Below are 13,295 nucleotides of genomic sequence, written 5' to 3' on the forward strand. Positions count from 1 at the left end.
TCATATTTTTATTAAAGATAATTTTTTTTTTTAAAAGACACCAGATATGGTGGTACTAAATTCAACATGGCATGATTATGGATCCTTCCTAATTGATAAGGCCACTGTACAATATCTTCTCTATCACAGACTATTAACCTTAGTGTCTGATCATCACACAGGGGTGGGACATACCACAGTGGTAAAGTGTCCACTTTATGTGTGGTCGGTCTAGGATTGATCCCCGTCAGTGGACCGATTGGGCTATTTGTCATTCCAACCAAAGCACCACGACTGGTATATCAAAGACCATGGCCTGTGTTATCTTGTCTGTGGGATGGTGCATATAAAAGATCCCTTGCTACTAAATCAGACCATGTCAAAATTATCAACTGTTTGACATCAAAAAGAAAGAAATGTTTTATTTAATGACGCACTCAACACATTGTATTTACGGTTATATGGCGTCAGACATATGGTTAAAGACCACACAGATTTGGAGAGGAAACCCGCTGTCGCCACTTCATGGGCTACTCTTCCAATTAGCAGCAAGGGATCTTTTATTTGCGCTTCCCACAGGCAGGATAGCACAAACCATGGCCTTTGTTGAACCAGTTATGGATCACTGGTCGGTGCAAGTGATTTACACCTACCCATTGAGCCTTGCGGAGCACTCACTCAGGGTTTGGAGTCGGTATCTGATTAAAAAGCCCATGCCTCGACTGGGATCCGAACCCAGTACCTACCAGCCTGTTGACCGATGGCCTAACCACGACGCCACCGAGGCCAGTTTTTTGACATCAGTAGCCGATGATTAATAAATCAATGTGGTCTAGTGGTGTCGTTAAACAAAAACAAACTTTTAACTACTCATCACACATCTATTACAGGCATTCCACAGTTAAACATGTCACATACTAGCTACCTCAACTACAGAAAATACCACTGATAAAAAATAGTGAAACTCCTCTAAACCGGACACTCTCCAAACCAAGTAAAAAGTCTGATTTAAGAGGTATCCGGTTTACAGATGTTCTCTTCTGAACAGGTATTTAAAAAGGGCCCATGAAAAACGTCCAGTTTTGAGGGAATTCCGGTTAACGTCCGGTTTTGAGAGGTTTTGAGAGGTTTTGAGAGGTTTCACTGTAGTAAGAAAATGTGAATTATACTGTTATGTACCGGCCTCAGTGGCGTCGTGGTTAGGCCATCAGTCTACAGGCTGGTAGGTACTGGGTTCGGGTCCCAGTTGAGGCATGGGATTTTTAATCCAGATACCGACTCCAAACCCTGAGTGAGTGCTTCGCAAGGCTCAATGGGTAAGTGTAAAACCACTTGCACCGACCAGTGATCCATAACTGGTTCAACAAAGGACATGGTTTGTGCTATCCTGCCTGTGGGAAGTGAAAATAAAAGATCCCTTGCTGCTAATCGGAAAGAGCAGCCCATGTAGAGGCGACAGCGGGTTTCCTCTCAAAATCTATATGGTCCTTAACCATATGTCTGATGCCATATAACCGTAAATAAAATGTGTTGAGTGTGTCGTTAAATAAAATATTTCTTTCTTTTATACTGTTATGCACCCCTATCCCCAACTCCACTGAATATCACTTTTAAGGTTTTGGCAGATTTATACATTTCTTGTCTTTGTGTGTATATATATATATAATAATCAGAGCATGCAGCTTACATGTATATAGTCCCTTACTAGTCTCAAAAAGCATCCAATACAGAAGAAACTGACCTTCATTTAGCAGCCACCTGTCTTAATGAACCCCTGTGACATATACTTCATACGGATGTCATTATGTCTAACTGGCTGCTTGTTGCAAATACTTTACAATCGACCACACATTCTTCGCCTGTATTTACCATTACACATAAAGGATAGATTTCTACTTATCACAGCTAGAAAGCTTTTTTAAAGTGCCTTCAGTTTATCGCTGTATAAATCAGCCAGATTGCAGCATATTTCCGAAGTAGCACCAAGGAACCAGACATGATTTAGAGCAGGGTGGCGGATATCCCATCCTCTTCTTCACTGATACCACAACACCTGTGTGCTGGTAAATGCACCAGTTGGCTGTCAGTGGTAGACAAATTGCCAACATTGAGGTGTACACTGTGAGCACTACCTCATCCATCAAACAACAAGATGCTTTGAAAAATACACAGTACACTGTGAGCACTACCCCATCCATCAAATATCCGTTGGTGGGCCCATCAGGTCATGGTGTTGGCTATCCTGTATATGGGACAGTGCATATAAAAGATCCCTTGCTGCCAATCGAAAAGAGTAGCCCATGAAGTGGCGACAGCGGGTTTCCTCTCTCAACATCTGTGTGGTCCTTAACCATGTCCGACGCCATATAACCGTAAATAAAATATGTTGAGTGCGTCATTAAATAAAACATTTTCTTCCTTCCTTCATCTATCAAATAATAAGACACTTTTGAGGATTCCAGAACTGTTATAAAAATCCACTAGCTATGGGATGAGCGATTTAAAAAAATTACTAGCCATGATCAAAAACTCACATGCCATACTTTAAGTAACTATAATTTTATTACTAGGAATAATCAGATATGGCACCTAAAGGAGATAAGAGCTTAAAAACATTTCAGGGGGTGGGGACAGGATATTCATAATTACAAAATACAACTTAAATGCAGCATTTGACAACTTTATTTTGACTAGCCGTTGGGCAAGGCGATAGTGGTTATTTACTAGCCCAATATTGAATATCACTAGCCATGGGAGTGGGGCTACCATAATCTAGAAGCCCTGTACTTTGACAAAATACACAGTACACTGTGGGCTCTACCTCATTAAACAAAATACAGTGAAAAACAAAACACTGTACTCTGCAAGCACTACCTTGTTAAATAACATACACCCTGTGAAAAATACACTGTAAAATGTGAGCATTGCCTTGTTAAACAAGCATTCTCAGTATATCGCTAAAGCAATACATGTCTCCTCCTACCAGGCCTAACAAATTTTCTTATCTCCTAAATTAAAGGGCCAAAACTCTGTGAAAAATTGGTAAATTGCCATAAAAGTTAAAACTTGATCTGAATCGAAACATGATAAATCTATACAAAAAATATCCGGATGCATTGTCCCCAAAAGTGTGATAAACAAATTTCCATATCTCCTACGTTGAAGGGCCATAACTCTGTAATAGTACACGAGAAAGCTATACATAAAATTTCAGCTTAATATCTCAAGGCATTGTGAAAAAAATCCGGAAAAAAATATATGTGGGAGAGACAAACAGACAGAAGGATGGAGATGAAACCTATAGCCCCTTCGGTTGGACTAATAACATGATACAAACTCAGTGAAAAAATACACTGTACTCTGAGTACATGTATCACCCCATCAAATATAAAAGATACATTCCCAGTGAAAAATATACTATACACTTGAAAACCACTTTATCAAACAGAAAACTTTGTAGCAAAAGGAAATAAAAAATGTTTGTTTAATAACGAGTGCATGGGGTGTCATTCTCGATTTTGACAATTTCCAGGAAGGTCCATTAATCACTGTGGAGCATTATCTCTGTCACTCTTTTTCACTTCTGACCCCAATCGTCCTTCAAGATCTTTGGTGGTCATAAAACCTACTGTAATCCTGAACTACCGGTTGTAATGTTTGCCCAATTAATTCACTATTATCATATAACCATTCCCCACAGTTAATATACCTTACAATTTTGGCATTTGTAAATTCTTATTAGAGTTCCCCTACTTTTTTTGAAGAGTATATTTTTACAAATAGTCAAAACATTTAAAAGAAGCATTATACAGGCCTGTACTCTCGATTTTTGTTCTGGGGTGAGCAACTCTTGAAAAAGAACCTGTTTGAGTGTTGCAGACAAAATGTGGATTCTTGGGTCTATTGGGGGGGGGGGGGGGGGGGGATGTCTGCTGAAAATAACAACCATTTGTCAATAAAAAGCCCACTAAAACACTCGAACCGGCCTCGGTGAAGTTTTAATGACTCAATGGGAAGGTGTAAGACCACTACTCCCTTTTCTCTCCCAGTAACCACTAAATAACTAACCCACTGTCCAGGTTAGACAGCCTAGATAGCTACGGTGTGTGGCCAGGACAGCGTGCTTGAACCTTAATTGGATATATATATATATATATATATATATATATATATATAAGCACGAAAATTTAGTCGAAATGAAATAAAACGCTCAGCTTCAAGAGAGGTGGTTTTAATAAAAGGGGTGCCAGTACACAAGCAAGAGATGGTCAACATGTGTCCCCCACTTTCTCGCTGGGGGTCAACTGGCAACAATGTGAGGTCATCCGGGGGGAAAAAATGCGGGCGACTCAATATACAACTGTATTTCTTGAATGAACCAAACTGGCTTCGAGGGATGGAAGTCATTTGGACATTTTTCCTCCCCAAGTGTTTATTCACCTAATGCTCTTAAAGGTATTATTTTCACATGTTTGTCTTAGCGTGGATATCTCAGATTCTTCAAACATCCAGCCCAGATTGTTCACTTAAAAATCCTTTCTCTTGTAAAACAAGCCGACAAGCTGCTGTTAATGAAAGCGTGTGCATGACAAGAAAGCCTCAACTCCATGCAGTTACTGCCAATATGTGTGTGATTTGAAATATTTATTTTCAATATTTTCTTGTACTGCCAGAGATCATTTCTGAACGAGAAACAAGGAAACCCTCGACACAAGTGAATACTTGTTAGAAAGTTGCAAACCACCTTGGTGCACAGTTTATAAACGAAACGCGCGGCATGGCCTCGTCATATGATTTAAAATGGTAGCTAGGTTTTGGGTTCACATTGTGGTAGCCAAAGTTATTTTCAATGGTTCAGTGAGAAGGTATACACTGACCTTTGTCACTAATTAACAGCTAATCATCAACCCACACTGACCAGGGCCCCGTTCCACGAAAGAATTGTAGCTAAGGTTTAATTGTAGTGACTTAAGGTGAGTTTTACAACTGGCACCGTAAACTTTACAGCCGTTCCACAAAGCAGCCTTGCGGTAGTCGTAAGTGCCCCTTTATTGATTAATATATTCTTTGCAAAGAAGTGCGAATTAGTTAAATAATAAATTGGTTACCGACTTTTCGGAACATATTGGAGTTATTCATTGGTATCGGACATCCATGAAGTAACTTTGTCAGTTTATGTGCTAAGCGAATGCATAAGTCATGAGAGTTATTTCCTGTATTTTCGTGTGAAGGTCATATGGCCTAGAATGTTTTTCATGGAACGCTGAGTTTCATAAAAGGTATTTGAGATGTATTAGATCTATTTTGACACAACAAGTTAGTATCTTTCTTAGAAAATTATCAAATCATCATCTAACTGCCATTTGACATCTACGTTAGTGGCTTACAACTGCCTTGTACCTATTGTAAATTTTCACAGTAATTTACAATGATAGTAAGCTGTGCCGCATCATGGAACGGGCTGGCGATGGTAGACAAAAATTAAGTTTGCGATGGTAGGTATTTATGATGATAGTAGTGCTAAGATAGCTTCGTGGAACGGGGTCCTGGACAGACAGCTGGTTTATGCCTAGGACTGCGCTTTTGTCCTTAATGGGTGTCATAATACAAATCTCAGCTATTCCACCATATTATAAACTAAGTAATTCCATTATATTACAAACCTTGGTCAGGGTTTCTGCCAGAAAGATACTTTTGGGTATGGTGCTATGGAATTGAATATTTACAATGTGTGTGCTGAATGCAACTGCGGTCAACAGGGGGTATGGGGGAGCTCCACCAGAAAGAAAATGGATTAGGTTTTGGGTTAAGAAAATAATAAAATCTGCAAAACACAAAATTGGGTATGGCACCATACCTGTTTTACCATCTGGCAGAAACCCTGTTGGTGATTCCACCACAAACCTTAGTTATTCTGTCATATTACAAACCCCAGTGATTCCATCATATTACAAACTTTATTGATTCCACCACATTATAAACCTTGGTGATTCCACCACATTATAAACCTTGGTGATTCCGTTATATTACAAACCTTGGTGATTCCGTCACATTACAAACCTTGGTGATTCCGTCATATTACAAACCTTGGTGATTCTACCATATTACAAACCTTGGCGATTCCACCATATTACAAACACTGGCGATTCTGTCATATTACAAACACTGGCGATTCTGTCATATTACAAACACTGGCGATTCTGTCATATTACAAACCTTGGTGATTCTGTCATATTACAAACACTGGCGATTCTGTCATATTACAAACACTGGCGATTCTGTCATATTACAAACCTTGGTGATTCTGTCATATTACAAACCTTGGTGATTCTGTCATATTACAAACACTGGCGATTCTGTCATATTACAAACCTTGGCGATTCTGTCATATTACAAACCTTGGCGATTCTGTCATATTACAAACCTTGGCGATTCTGTCATATTACAAACACTGGCGATTCTGTCATATTACAAACCTTGGCGATTCTGTCATATTACAAACCTTGGTGATTCCGTCGTAGAAGGCTTTCCTGGCCAGTGTTGCTGGTCCATCAACTGTGCGTCCATCATCATCGGGCCCCCAGCTGGCGCTGTAGATGTGAATGTGTTGAGGATTCAAACTCAGCGACTGGGCCTCCACCGAGTCAGTCACATCACCATCCAACATCCGAACACCTACAAGTTCAAACACTTCGTTAAAATACAGCTTTCAATGAATTGGGGTTTTGGGGTTTTTTAACAAAAATTAAAACCTCTTACCAAGTATTTTGATGGCCATAATGGATTTACATAATCTGAGTACAGCCTGTTTAATCAGCATGCAGCTTATATATACACATGTACAGTGAAACCTCTTAAAACCAGACTCTCTGTAAACCGGAATTCCCTCGAAACCAGACATCTTTCACAGTCCTTTTTTAAAAATCAGTAAAGAACTTAATCTCTCTAGACCGAATACCTCTATAAAACTGGACATTTTACTTGGCCCCGAGGGTGTCCGGTTTAGAGGGGTTTTACTGTAGCTAGTGTAAAGAGCCTTGCTCAGATATTGAGTCCATCATAAGCTGTGAAACGGTTACGCAAACCTTCATGTGAAATCAATGGAGTCTGGAATGATGTATGTGATTATTGTCAGTTGAATGAGAGTGAATAAATGTTAATGTTCCATTATAAGAGGTGGTCATTTGTCGAGTATATACAGGAAAATTGACTTGGATTGAGGTCAGCCATTGGAGAAGCTACAACCTCATCACAACTCCTTTTGAGACTGTCTTGTACAGAGGTATGACTTGGAATATGGTAACTGCTTTGTCGCATTGCATTTCAGATTAGAAGGAACAATGTAGAATCTTACTCACACAGTTACAAACCAATGTGTAACATTTTCATAGTACCAGAAAGTTTGTTTTGATTAACGACACCACTAGAGCTATTGGTAATTTGGTAATTCTGACACAGAGAAAACCTGCTACATTTTTCCATTAGCAGCAAGAGATCTTTTATATGCACTTTCGTACATACAGGAAAGCATCGCACAGCATTTGATCAGTTGTGGCATACTGGTTGGAATGAGAAAAAACTCAATCAGTTGAATGGATCCACCGAGGTGATTCGATCCTGCGACGCAAGCACCTCAGGTGAGCACTTAACTGACCGAGCTAAATTCCGCCCTATCATAGTACCACACGATACACAGTGGATCAGGGGGGAAATAATGACAACATTTTGCTTTGGTAATAGACTTTATATACTACTTTCAAGACAAATCAAATTAGTATAAACAAAATCATCAAAAATCAACATTACCAAGATCTATATGTTGCTTTAGATGTTCTCCCAAACAAATAGTGAACACTATATGCACTCAAACACACCACACTGAAAATATCTTTTGCTTTCAAGCGAAGTGTTTACTGATGTGATAAAAAAAGAAAAGAAAAAAAAAGAAGTTATCTGTGTTTGGTTTTTATAAGGATGGGAGGTTTATGTTACAGTGTTTAACAGATCAGTTCTCGTTTAATCCTAGAAAAAGATTGTGAATGAAAAAAAAAATAAACAAAGGCACTGATAGCAACAACAAAAAAATCAACTCAAACTAGAGACCACAGCCTATTCTTGATTCCTGGCATAAAATCACAAAAGCCAATCTTATACCAATATAGGTGCACTCCTCTCATTAAAATTTGAATTCTATTTGTAGGTTTTTGGGGCACATGCAGTTATAATTTTTTTAAAGAGAGATTTACATGTTCAACATTTATTCATATTAAAATGTGTGAGTGTGTGTGTGAGTGAGTGAGTGAGTGAGTGAGTGTGTGTGTGTGTGTGTGTGTGAGTGAGTGAGTGAGTGAGCATGTGTGCGCACATGTGTGTGTGTGTGTGTGTGTGTGTATGTGAGTGTGAGTGTGTGTGGGTGTCGGTGTGTGTGTGTGTGTGCATGTGTGTGTGTGTGCATGTGGGTATGTGAGTGAGTGAGTGAGTGAGTGTGTGTGTTATGTGTGCACGCGTGCGCGCACGTGTGTGTGTGTGTGTGTGCGCGCGCACGCGTACATACATGTATGTAAAATATCATTTTACTTCCTAATATACTACTCAAAAGAATTTAAGGGTCAAAAATTTATAACCAAATAAGTTTCAGAGTGTATTAGATTGATGATGTAAACTACACCAAATTTTTTATTTATTGTTCCATATTTACAAAAAACCCACAAATAAACGTCACTGTATACAACAAAGTCACATGACATGCTGTCAAAGTTGAAGGTCATCAAACATGGATTTTACACATTATAACATTCGTTTAATAGTGTGTGAATCCACCCCTGGCGCGAATACACTCGACACATCGTTGCCTCATGCTGTTGATCAGACGTCTGAAGAACTCTTGGGGAATGGCCCGCCACACTGCCATAAGAAGTTGACCCAGATTATGAAGGTTGGCCGGAGGGGCATGGTTATCCCGAACTCTCCTGCCTAATTCGTCCCAGGCAATCTCTATTGGGGCCAAGTCAGGCGAATATGCTGGCCAATCCATCCTGGAGATACCTTGTTGTCTGAGAAAGTCCGTTACCACCCTGGCGCGGTGGGGTCTGGCATTGTCATCCTGCAGAACTGCCCCGCCGCCAATCTGCTGAAAGCCTGGGAGAACCAACGGCTGGATAATCTCATTCAGATAGCGGATTCCATTCAGATTGCCATCCACCACATAGAGGGGGGTCCTGTGGTGGATAGAGATGCCTCCCCACACCATGACGCTGCCACCACCGAACCGGTGACGTTGTCTAACGTTAACGTCAGCGAAGCGCTCCCCAGGACGTCTGTAGACACGAAGCCAACCGTCGTTGAACTGGAGACTAAACCTGGACTCATCAGTGAACATCACTCGACCCCACTGAACACGTTGCCACCGCAGATGAAGTGTGCACCAGTGACGTCTGGCCGTTCTGTGACATGGTAGGAGTAGTGGTCGAACAGCCTGGCGACGGCAGCGTAGATTATTGGCTCTCAGACGATTGCGTATGGTTTGATCAGACACTCGAGTTCCAGTCGCAGTCCGCAGATTGTCACGTAATCGGCGTGCAGTGGTTGTGCGTTGACGTAGAGCCATATTGGTGATGTAGCGGTCATCTCTATTTGTAGTACTTCGGGGTCTTCCCAAACATGGACGATTTCGAACAGAGATTCGTTCCAACGACACTCTGACTGACACCAAGTCTCAGAGCAACATTTCTTTGCGTATTGCCATCCTGAACCTAAGCAATAGCCCTTCCTCGATCTTCGATAGTCAGTTGAAGTCGTACCATTGTCGAATTTGGAGTGTGCACTGTACACGAACGCAAGCTCCAATTATACGGAAATTCAGCATTAGGAACATGGAATACACGTGCAAAGCGTGCAAATGAAGCGCTTTGTGAAAAAGCAAGTTATGGGCACTTAGCAGACCTTTCGCTTTCGCCCTAATTTACGTGCAAATGTAAGCATGTTTTCGCCATTAGAACTAGTCGACAGTGTCAATGACAGTGGATTTTAATTCATTGATGGGTTGCTTAGACCCACTTTCGTCAAAATGGAACAATACCATGCGTGACATTACGGTCTAGCTAATATAATTGACATTCAGAAAATAATGTCGAAAATATCGTCTGACCCTTAAATTCTTTTGAGTAGTATATAATGTTTTGGTAAGTACACGTATGAATTATTGGGAAGTAAAATCTAGTTTCAGCTTCCAGAAACATTCACACTATCAAAAACACTTCATACGTGTGTATATATACAGACACTGATATTCTAAACAAGAAAATTGATTTCACATGTAAAAAGGTTTAGTCATAATAATGCTCTGTCAGTCAGAAACGTGCTACAATATCAGCAAACATACAATCTTAATGCTGAGCTACTTTACAAATTACCGACAAAAAAATTACAAAATTGAATAAATTACCAACAAAAATGTAACAAGAAAAAAAAGAATAGAAGTATTTTATTAGTATCCTATTCTTTCTCCTAGAAGAAGAAAAGAACTAACAATAAACAAAGGTGCTTTATATTATGATATCCCAGCTTGAAGCCTGTCATTCATGTACATGTATTAAATTTCAGAGAAAATCAATTAACATACACACATAATGGCCTCAACACAACAATAGTAAGTGGAACATGATACCTGACAGGAGATCCAAGCCACCGCAATGTATGTATGCGTGTGTATATGTGTGTGTGTGTGTGGTCTGTTAGGAACAATTCTCTAACTAAAGAAAATAACTTCATTACACTCCATTCAGGTGGTCCCTTACATATGACAAATCCTCCAACAAAAGGCTGATAATTTCATTAAAAACACTTCATGCTGATGCTCATCTGCCAGGGTTAAGAGAACCCCCAACACTCACCTGAACAAACACATGTGCAACGGTTCTCTGAACCGGATTATCCAAATTATAGTAATATTTTTCCACACACCCATACCATTTACACCAACCGTTGGAGCTACTAGAATGGCTTGAGGACAAAATTTCTAGTGCAGCAAACTGTTCGGAAGGTGCTACAAAAACTGTACACTGTACAGTGGCGTAGGAAGGTGCCAAAAAGTGGGGTGGGCACACTTTTATATTTACACACTTTTACACTATTATAATGCAAATAAAAAGCAAAATATCTAAAAAAAAATGGGGGGGGGGGGGGGCACATGCCCCCCCTGTCCAGACAGAAATTGTAAAAAACCCAAAACATTGCATTGGCAATTTGGCATAGATTTCACATACCAGATTGTAACCATTCTGAGATCTCCTAGGACAAAAAGCATGTGGGTTTTTTTTTGCCATCTGTCATTTTGGGTTTTTTAATGGAATACTGTTCAAGAAGGGTGGAAGAAAATCTGAAATTCCTAATAGTTGTAAGTTGATCACTTTCTTTTCTACAAGTAGACGGGGGGGGGGGGGGGGGGGGGGGGGATAAAATATTATTTTTGAAATTTAATATGAAACCATTCCTATCATGTTAAGCTTTAGAATACCTTTCAAAAGAGCTATAAAACACCTTTCAAAAGAGCTATAAAACATGTGTTTAGCATTATTTTTGACACCTCTCAAAGTCAAATGTAAGTTTATAACAATCTGTACCAGTAATTAGCCAATGGTTATAAATATGTTAACATCTTGTTATAAAATGTTTACTTGAATATGCTTTAATAATTTAACAAAATGTATCTTATTATTTTTTGTCCCACGACTGGTATAGACAAAGGCCATATGATATGTGCTGTCCTGTTTGTGGGGAAAGTGCATATCAAAATATCTTGCTACTAATGGAAAATGTATAGTGGTTTTCGTCTGAAGACGTGTTAGAATTACCAAAAGTTTGTAGTACAAGTATGCCCACTGACAACATGTGATGACAATAAAGAATGACAATATGTTCACACCAGTAAACAGTTTATAAATACAATTTTTTTAATAAACATATTCTTAATTAAAACAAATGATATACTGATAACTGAAGTTTGACTTATTATTGTTCTAAAACATATAGTAATTAAGATACATTCACGGTACCTTATACAAATCTGAAAACCCCCCACAAAATGAAGAGATAACAACCTTTCACTCTGTAGTATTCAGGTAACATTTTGTTCAGTATCGCTATACAATCTGAAAACATTAATATAGGTTGTACTATATCCAAATAAAATCCCATAGGCGACCATGTTAACATTTGTGCTTAAAAACACTATATGCAATATATCAACCAAACTATGACCCATAAATATCAGTACTACAACCCCTACCTCAAAGTATTAACTGCAGAAAATGGTACCTTTCATGGCTCATTTTCGGTATAACCAGATGTTTTTACAACACCCCTAGTTTCAAACAAAATTTGAGTACTTTTTTTTTACATGTACCCCATACATGTTCCAAGCACAAGGCTACTTGACACAGTGGTACTAGATGAAATAAAATTGCATACATTTTTAGCCCAGATGAAACTATTATTTTTTTTTACAACCAACACACTCACATTTATAACCAATCACAGGACTTGTGGTATTAAGTTCTCCATCAAAAGTTCAGTGCACCTCGAACTTTGACCTAGCCGGGGAGTTGCTAATCAATTTTCAATGGACTAGAAATATCGCTAATCAAGATTTTGAAAAACGAAATGTTCGCTGGTATTACTAATAGGTCCGAACACATGTACCTCAGTTGAAAACTGTCAAAATTAACATTGTGACTTCACATGACCATAACCCCTGCGCTTGCTGTAACCTCACCATGGTGCAGGGGTGTAACATTCTCTTTGAGAATGGCCAATACAGCACAAATCCCAATTGAAATTTTGAGTAAAAGTCAGTATCTATCTGTGATATTTGTATTTTTGTACCATTCTTTACACTGTTTTTGGTTAAATCTGGAATTTTTATATTGATGTTGATCATCACTTTATTTTTTTGCATTACCATAGTTTGACACCCAATAGCCAATGTATTTTTCGTACTGGGGTGTCATTAAACATTCATTTATTCATTCACATGACCGTAAAGTAGTACAATGGTCACAATCAGATCCTAAACATGGGTGAGCCAACTCTGATTAGATGTACATCAAACCACCCACACAGACTGAGTTTGTTCACATTTCAGAAAAAATATTCCACCGGCCTGGATGGTGTAGTGGTTAAGCCATCGGACATAAGGCTGGTAGGTGCAGGGTTCGTAGCCCAGTACCGGCTCCCACACAGAGCAAGTTTTAATGACTCAGTGGGTAGGTGTACGACCACACTACACCATCTTCTCTTTCCCTAACCACTAACAACTG

At 39.2% G+C, this 13,295-nt stretch overlaps 1 protein-coding gene across 2 annotated transcripts in view; it reads right to left on the reverse strand.

Annotated features, from left to right (window-relative positions):
- LOC121383612 (furin-like protease kpc-1) overlaps positions 1-13,295 on the reverse strand; it is a 187,387-nt gene that overhangs the window by 57,932 nt on the left and 116,160 nt on the right. For both annotated transcript variants that reach the window (XM_041513706.1, XM_041513711.1), the window contains exon 7: positions 6,482-6,654. In XM_041513706.1, the coding sequence (XP_041369640.1) occupies positions 6,482-6,654 (173 nt within the window). The remainder of the gene's footprint in view (positions 1-6,481; positions 6,655-13,295) is intronic.

The sequence above is a fragment of the Gigantopelta aegis genome, chromosome 2 (assembly GCF_016097555.1).
Source record: "Gigantopelta aegis isolate Gae_Host chromosome 2, Gae_host_genome, whole genome shotgun sequence".
Lineage (NCBI taxonomy): Eukaryota > Metazoa > Mollusca > Gastropoda > Neomphalida > Peltospiridae > Gigantopelta > Gigantopelta aegis.